Source organism: Salmo salar, chromosome 28, assembly GCF_965601325.2.
Source record: "Salmo salar chromosome 28, fSalSal1, whole genome shotgun sequence".
Lineage (NCBI taxonomy): Eukaryota > Metazoa > Chordata > Actinopteri > Salmoniformes > Salmonidae > Salmo > Salmo salar.
The window spans coordinates 11,253,813-11,262,500 of NC_138318.1; the positions used below are offsets into that span (position 1 = coordinate 11,253,813).

Genomic DNA, 8,688 nt, shown 5'->3' on the forward strand with positions numbered 1-8,688 from the left:
TTTGATTAGACTTTAGTGTGTGTGAGTTGTCAGGTCTTGGTTTACTCTTTCTCTGTTTTGCTTTGACAAGACAACATACACATACAGTCTTCTATCTTGCTGCCCTGTATACATACACATGGAATAATTGGCCACTTTAATAATGGAACACTGGTCACTCTAATAATGTTTACATACTGCTTTACTCATCTCATATGTATATTCTGTATTCTATTCTATTCTACTGTATTTAGTCAATGCCAATGCAACATTGCTCGTCCTAATATTTATATACTTCTTAATTTCATTCTTTTACTTTTAGATTTGTGTATTGTTGTTAATTGTTAGATACTACTGCACTGTTGGAGCTAGGAACACAAGCATTTCGCTACACCTGCAATAACATCTGTTAAATATGTGTATGTTACCAATAAAATGTGATTTGTATAATTAACCTTGTGGGGACAAATAATTCAGTCCCATTCAAAATCCTATTTTCCCTAACCCTAACACTTACCCTAACCCTAAACTTAACCCTAAATTTAACCCGAAAACCTAACCCTAAACCTAACCTAACCTTAGCTCCTAACCCTAAAACTAACCCTAGCTCCTAACCCCAACCCTAAACCTAATTCTAACCCTAACACAATTCTAACCTTAATCCTAAACCCCCTAGAAATAGCATTTGACCTTGTGGGGACACACAAAATGTCCCCAGTTGGTCAAAGTTTTGTTTGTTTACTATTCTTGTTCGGACTTCTGGTCTAAGTATAGTTAAACACATCCACCTACACACACACAAATGTGTATGTAGGCCTAGACAGTACAGCCATCTGTCACAGGTGAGAGGAATTCTGAATGAATTTATTGTGGTGAGAATAAAAAACACAAATAACAAAACTTATTTAGATGCAGTCACTGTAGCAGCCTTGTGTTATTGTGTATTCATCCGAGTCCAAGTGGACAAGTGGAACGATGAAGATTGTCATTGTTGCTGTGTGTGTGTGTGTGTGTGTGTGTGTGTGTGTGTGTGTGTGTGTGTGTGTGTGTGTGTGTGTGTGTGTGTGTGTGTGTGTGTGTGTGTGTGTGTGTGTGTGTGTGTGTGTGTGTGTGTGTGTGTGTGTGTGTGTGTCTCTCTGTGTGTGTGTATTCAAGCTGCCTGGCACAGTCTGTGAGTAACTGTTGTCTCTGCATGGGAGCCCGGTGGACCCGCTGGCCTCCTACAATACACTATTCAGTCTCACGCACACGTGCATACACCCACACGCATATGAGCACGCACACACACACACACACACACACACACACACACACACACACACACACACACACACACACACACACACACACACACACAGACATGGTCCGGCCAAGAGGCTTGTTTATCCCTCAGCCAATCACCAGGAGGGAGGAGGGTGCACAACAACAAAAAATGCTGTATGTGAGAATAATAGCTTCATCTTTATCTTCTTCTCTCTCTCTCCCTCTCCCACATGCAAACTTGTTGCTGGATCCCCCTCCCTCTCTTTCTAACTTTGCTATCTCCCCTTTCTCTCTCTTTTCTCTAAGCTAAACTAAAGCTGAACTAAACCAGTACAGAAAGGAGCCTCTACAGGACCCTGGTGTGTATGCTTGTAGTCGCGGCAACAAGAAAATAAGGTTTTGTCTCCTTAACCCCCTTAGTGTCGATTGATGCCGGTGAGTGAATCTAAGTAACATAATAAAAGAATCACCATCAAAATTCGTCAGTTTAAGCTAGAGCTTTTTTGCATTGGAGCCGTCTCAATCCACCGCATCTGCCTATGTCGCACTTCCGCATCAGTGAAAGGTGGCAGAGCTAGAGATGTGTTTGTCAGTCCATGAGACATCCCGAAAATTGGTCGTCTCACGAAAAGGTCTGTAGCGTCCGAACGGTTTGACCTAAAAGCTATTGACCACTCTATGGAAAGGGGAGACTCTCATAAACACGATGGTCGTCTCCGTTTTGCTCTACGAGCTCCACAAGTGTCAGGGAACTTGTCTGAAATCGGTTCCGTTGATGTGCCAACTTCTGTTTGTAGCGTCCTAACTGTTTGGTCTACAAACTAATGTGACCTCATTGTGGAAAGAGGAGATTCTCATGAACATGATGGTGTTCTCCATTGTGCTCTACGACCCCACAAGTGTCATGGGACTCATCTGAATGTTAAACATTGTTAAACATTTTTATGGATGTATGAAATTAGTTCAGCCTACCCAAAAAAGCACGTAGTGCGTAAAAATCGTATGTCCTCGGTTGCAACACTCACTACCTAGTTCCAAACTGCTTCTGGAAGCAATGTCAGCACAAGAACCGATTGTGGGGAGCTTAATGAAATGGGCTTCTATGGCCGAAGAGCCATAAGGCTAAGATCACCATACTCAATTCCATACTGGAGTGGTGTAAAGCTCGCTGGCATTGGACTCTGGAACATCTGGCAGGCCGACGGACGAATCTGGGTTTGGCGGATGCCAGGAGAATGCTACCTGCCCCAATGTGTAGTGCCAACTGTAAAGTTTGGTGGAGGAGTAATAATGGTCTGGGGCTTTTTTTCATGGTTCAGGCTAGGCCCCATAGTTCCAGTGAAGGGAATTCTTAACGCTACAGCATACAATGACATTCTAGATTATTCTATGCTTCCAACTTTGTTGCAACAGTTTGGGGAAGGCCCTTTCCTGTTTCAGCATGACAATGCCCCTGTGCACAAAGCAAGGTTCATACAGAAATGGTTTGTCTAAATTGGTGTGGAAGAACTTGACTGGCCTGCACAGAGCCCTAACCTCAACCCCATCGAACACCTTTGGGATGAATTGGAACGCCGACTGCGAGCCAGCGCTAATAGGCCAACATCAGTGCCGACCTCACTAATGCTCTTGTGGCTGATTAGAAGCAAGTCCCTGCAGAAATGTTTCAGCATCTAGTGGAAAGCCTTCCAAGAAGAATGGATGCTGTTACAGCAGCAAAGGGGGGACCAACTCCATATTAATGGCCATGATTTTGGAATAAGATGTTTGACGAGTAGGTGTCCACATACTTTTGGTCATGAAGTGTACATATACAAATATTTCCTGAGCTTTCTTATTTCTCCTAGATAAAGGACAAACACTTCAAAACCTTGTTTCTTATTATTTATTTTGTGACTGTCTTTTGTGCAATTTTTTGGAATGTGTTATTCAATACTAGCCCGCCCCCATGGGCTAGTATTGGCTCTAGGCTAGATTAGACAGAGAGGAGAGTAGTTTACCAGATGGTGTGGCGATGGTCTTAGAGATCCTGGGATAAATGTCATAAAACTACAAACAAAACAGGATCAGCAGAAATCAAGAGCGCACACACAGACAGAGTTTTAGATGTTTCTGACAGGTGCCTCTGCCTCAACCCCCAAATGGGAGAATGACGCAGTAGGAAAAGTGGATAGGGAGAAAGGCAAACTCTTTTTCCTCTTCCTTGGCCTTTCTTCTTTTCCCTCTTTCTTTCACTCATTCCCAATCGCTCACATTTGGCCCAAACTCCATCCATAGGAATGTAACCCTCTAGTCCATTGGGTTGCCAGATCAGTCTCCCTCTAGTTCAGTGAGTTGCCAGATCAGGCTCCCTCTAGTTCAGTGAGTTGCCAGATCAGGCTCCCTCTAGTCCATTGGGTTGCCAGATCAGTCTCCCTCTAGTTCAGTGAGTTGCCAGATCAGGCTCCCTCTAGTTCAGTGAGTTGCCAGATCAGTCTCCCTCTAGTTCAGTGAGTTGCCAGATCAGTCTCCCTCTAGTTCAGTGAGTTGCCAGATCAGGCTCCCTCTAGTCCATTGGGTTGCCAGATCAGGCTCCCTCTAGTTCAGTGAGTTGCCAGATCAGGCTCCCCCTAGTTCAGTGAGTTGCCAGATCAGGCTCCCTCTAGTTCAGTGAGTTGCCAGATCAGGCTCCCTCTAGTTCAGTGAGTTGCCAGATCAGGCTCCCTCTAGTTCAGTGAGTTGCCAGATCAGTCTCCCTCTAGTCCATTGGGTTGCCAGATCAGTCTCCCTCTAGTTCAGTGAGTTGCCAGATCAGGCTCCCTCTAGTTCAGTGAGTTGCCAGATCAGTCTCCCTCTAGTTCAGTGAGTTGCCAGATCAGGCTCCCTCTAGTTCAGTGAGTTGCCAGATCAGGCTCCCTCTAGTTCAGTGAGTTGCCAGATCAGGCTCCCTCTAGTTCAGTGAGTTGCCAGATCAGGCTCCCTCTAGTTCAGTGAGTTGCCAGATCAGGCTCCCTCTAGTTCAGTGAGTTGCCAGATCAGGCTCCCTCTAGTTCAGTGAGTTGCCAGATCAGGCTCCTTCTAGTCCATTGGGTTGCCAGATCAGTCTCCCTCTAGTTCAGTGAGTTGCCAGATCAGGCTCCCTCTAGTTCAGTGAGTTGCCAGATCAGGCTCCCTCTAGTTCAGTGAGTTGCCAGATCAGTCTCCCTCTAGTTCAGTGAGTTGCCAGATCAGGCTCCCTCTAGTCCATTGGGTTGCCAGATCAGTCTCCCTCTAGTTCAGTGAGTTGCCAGATCAGGCTCCCTCTAGTTCAGTGAGTTGCCAGATCATGCTATTTCTCCTCCTACAGCTGCAGGGTCAGTATCCAGAGCAAAGGCTCCAGGTCCAGAGCCAAGCCTGGGGCTCAATAAGCTCCCTACCCCCCGAGGGGGAGCAGGGGGGCAGGGAGAGGGCAGATAGTGAACAACTCACTGACAGCCCTCAGTCAAAGCAGTATTTTTTTAAGTCTATATATGGTATTTGTGCTTGGGTGTAGCTCTGTCAGTGCAGTCTTATATAATATATATATATATATATAGCAAGAGACAGAAAGACAGAGAGGGAGAGAGTGTGTACAGCAGTTAAAATATGGCACATTCCTGTAGTTAAGCGTTGAATGAGAGAGATAATGTACGTTAGGGAGAGCCACAGTGCTCCAGTATAATTCACTCAGCAGATGTGTGTGCATGTTTTTGTGTGTGGGTAGGTATGAGTGAGTGTGTAAGGGTAAGTTGCACAATCAATTTGCTTCAGACTGTCGGAGTTGGAGAGAGACAGAGAGGAGAGGGACCAAGTGCATGTCTAGTGTACTGTATTTCTAAAGAATTTAAGTGTATTCCAAAAGTATCTGCAGTGTTTAAGATTAGTATGCTGAAAGGAAGCTCACTGGAAACTTTAGAAGCTTCAGAGAAAAAGCGACAAAGTTTGTTAGTTTTTTACAACTACCAGTTTAATAATGTTTTTGTTTTTCAGTACAAAGAGTTATTTTTTTTACCAGCTTTTAAAAAGTTAAACATCAACAACACACTTTTTAATTCTCAGATTCACACAGTTTATGTTTTAAAGAAACCAAGGCAGAGGCAGATATGAGTAGAGAGGTTAACAGTACAGGACTGGTCAGTTAACACAAAGAGTAGATTAATATACAGTACTACAGTTAATAACGACTCTCTACATAGAGAAGGCCCAGAAGGTAAGCAACACTGAGATTAACTTGATAGACAACAATTTTCCAGAATACGTTCGAGGCTTCCAGTATATCAGGACTTGAAAAAACTCTCCGGACACTTGGTGAATGGCACATTGGTTGTAGGCAAAGTTTGCTCTTAAACTGAATCAGATAAATCTCCATAGTAAGTCATACTGTTCTTACCAGAAAACATCATTTAATGTTATTTCTCACATACAAAATATCATATAAAAAATACATTATAAACAGATGTTTTGTCTTGAATGAGATGGTTTGTGTGGAGTAAAAACAACCGCTTGGGCAAGAGGAGAGTTAGGAGCTCAGGTATGTAACGCACATATCTAATGACACAACACTATACAATAGGGTGTGTTCTCTAGGCAGACACACAAGTATACACATCATTCCCCCAAAGAAAATAAACACACAAAATGAACACTGTTCTGAGGAGGTCCTACTATACTAACAGAAGAAACCGACCCTTTTTGGCACTTCATTCTAAATCCAAAAGGCTTATGGGAAGCCACAACATTGAGTTGGTTTCTTTATAATACACCACATCTCTTTCACTTTGTTGAGACGTGTTTCATGGAGAATATAAACCCATCATAAAAAGGCTGCTCTGGTCTGTGACATATCTCTCTATTGGAATAAATAAAGGCACTTTGTTTTCCAGATTTATATAATACTGTATTGGTAAAGCAAACGTTATGGTTGAGACTCTTCACTCTGTAGCACCTGGAGAAGTGTGATCTTACCCATTAGATTGACTCAGGTCACTGTAGAAAGGCAGGCATGGTATAAAAGCCTAGTCTTAGAGAGGACATCATGTGAAACTGGTGTGACCTATTAAACCAGATCTGAGTAACATTTTGTGTGACGGTAACCTAAAGTAGCTGGCGTAAAATAAACCACTTAGTGGGTCGGTAGAAACCGTGAGCATCCGTTTTTTAGGCTTCGCCTCTTCTCTGCTTTCCCCCCCCGAAAACGAGGTGCTTCCGGTTTCTCTAGACCCCCGCTGAGGGTTTGAGAACAGGGACAGTCAGACTAGCTTAGTGGGCATGAATATGTTATGATCATACATATAACTGTTATTATTATTTAATTATTATAATATTATAGCTTCAAATCGACTCATTGCAGGGCAAGGTATAGAGACAGGTTATCTGACCAATGCAGAGAGCATGGCTGGGGTTTGGTTGGGGGGTTGTGATTGGGTGGTTTTGATGTAGTGGTTCCTATAGAAGGGGCACATGGCCTGATAGTGTGGTGTTTGGGTGGGCATGGCTGGTGACTGGGTCCTGATTGAGTCCTGAAGGGTCACTACCATGGCGCTGGTCTCTGGTTGGTTTGGCAGAGGTGACTCCTGGGGGGGGGGGCGTGGCTGTTGTCCAGAGCATGGCAACGAGCAAGCCACAGGCGGAGATGGGCGGGTCATCAGTGGGTACAGAGGTCAAGGGTTAGTTGCTGTGGCAGCTGGGGGGGGGGGGGGGGGGGGGTTAGGAGACAGACGGACAGACACAAAGAAATTAAGGAAACAAAAAAGACATAGAAAAAGATAGAAAGAGATTAGTGTCAGCTTGTGGTGTCCGATTTACTGCAGTCACACACACAGTGTGAACATACATAACACCTTCATAAGCACTACATAGGCATTTATAGTCAATAGCTGCAAGTTGACATAAGGTCTGGCATATGCAGTAAGTGACACAATGTGAGATGCCAACCAGCGACTGCTGACATAGGCCGTTATGAATGCTTATGTATTGTTAATGAAGGCATTATAAAGGTGCCCTTTGTAGAACGTATGAGCACTGCTACAGTGAGGCTAGCTGCACTACAGACAGAGAAACCATGGAGACAGCATAGGGTATGGTTTCGTGGGAGGGCGTGAGAATGTCACTGACATCTAAAGCTGTTCTGGCTAACGCAGTGTTTCTCAACCCAGTCTATGGGGGCCACCAGTAGTTTCACATCATCTAGTCAACTAATAATCAATACCTTGACGGAATAGATCAGGTATGTGAAACGGCTGGTGGGTCCTGAGGGGTGGCTTAAACACAGTTTAATGGTTAGCAGCAGTCAGGGTGTATGTTATGGTGTCTTGACAGAAAAGACCAAATGCAATGATGACCAATTAATTGATTAAAAATGATCTGGTATGGTTTCCAGACTGCTGTTAAGCATTAGAGATGTAATCGCTAGAGAAGCAAAGAGGACTGCAGTTACCGAGAGCCATGAGATGTTAAGAGATGTGGTTTTAGAAGGAATTAATTAAGAATATATATTTTTTTACCGATATTTTCTAATAATAATAACTTTTCGACATTTTTATTTTTTTATATCAAACACTGGTTCTCTACGTAGGTAAACTAGGGCTGATACACAGCTTGACTAGGCCACTTCTACTGTATGATAGTGACACCAAGAAAACACTAGCATCACTTCAACATACAAAGTCATACCGAAACAACCCTTCGAATGTTTGCAAAATAAATACAAGTGAAAGCTTCACGTCTGTAGTGTAAACTCTAAAGAAAACATCCCCAAGAATGCAACAACACGTCCTGCTCATAGCTTAAAATTATATTCATACATTTTTTACAATCACACAAGTCAATTCTATTTTCCAAGCACATAAGCAACAACTACAATAATCTCCAAAGAATAGGGCAAGCATAATGACATGACAACGGAATGTCTTTATAAACGATATCCAATGTCAACCCATCCCTAACCCACGGAGGTCCAGTAATGCTTACTTTACACTCCATTCTCCTAATGCAGATTTCAGTAGTATAGGGTCATATAATGTATAAGGTCATATGGATAATGGTTATAAGAAGGCTGTTTCAGCTTCAAGTACTTTATGTCTCTGATCCATAATATACAAAACAATCATTAGAAAACCATATCAATAAATACAAGAGTAGATCAACAAGTTGTGTTTACTTTTACAAAATCAAAGCAAAGGAATGGCGTAATTTAAGACGGTATAAAAGAGACGACCCTGCTTGTCTCTTAGGTTGAACAGTTGTGGAACAACCGGCAAAGAGAGAGTGAGAGAGGGAGAGAAAGAGGGGGAAAGAGATAGAGCGAGAGATAAACAGTATTTGAAGAGAACTCTAAATCAAGAGAGTCACAAGGTCACAGTCACAGGGAGGAACGGTCCATTCTAAAAGCAGGGGACAACCTCACATGCCTTCCTCTATCTGACAGAGGGGCTATGAGCGCCCTGGAAT

At 43.3% G+C, this 8,688-nt stretch overlaps 1 protein-coding gene across 2 annotated transcripts in view; it reads right to left on the minus strand.

Moving 5' to 3' along the window:
• Window positions 1–5,180: 5,180 nt before the first annotated feature.
• LOC106589438 (KH domain-containing RNA-binding protein qki.S) overlaps window positions 5,181–8,688 on the minus strand; it is a 16,635-nt gene continuing 13,127 nt past the window's right edge. For both annotated transcript variants that reach the window (XR_006762570.2, XM_045710213.2), the window contains exon 8: window positions 5,181–6,922. Coding sequence is in view for 1 of the 2 variants with exons in the window: in XM_045710213.2 (XP_045566169.1) it covers window positions 6,900–6,922 (23 nt within the window). In the remaining variant the exon portion in view is untranslated. The remainder of the gene's footprint in view (window positions 6,923–8,688) is intronic.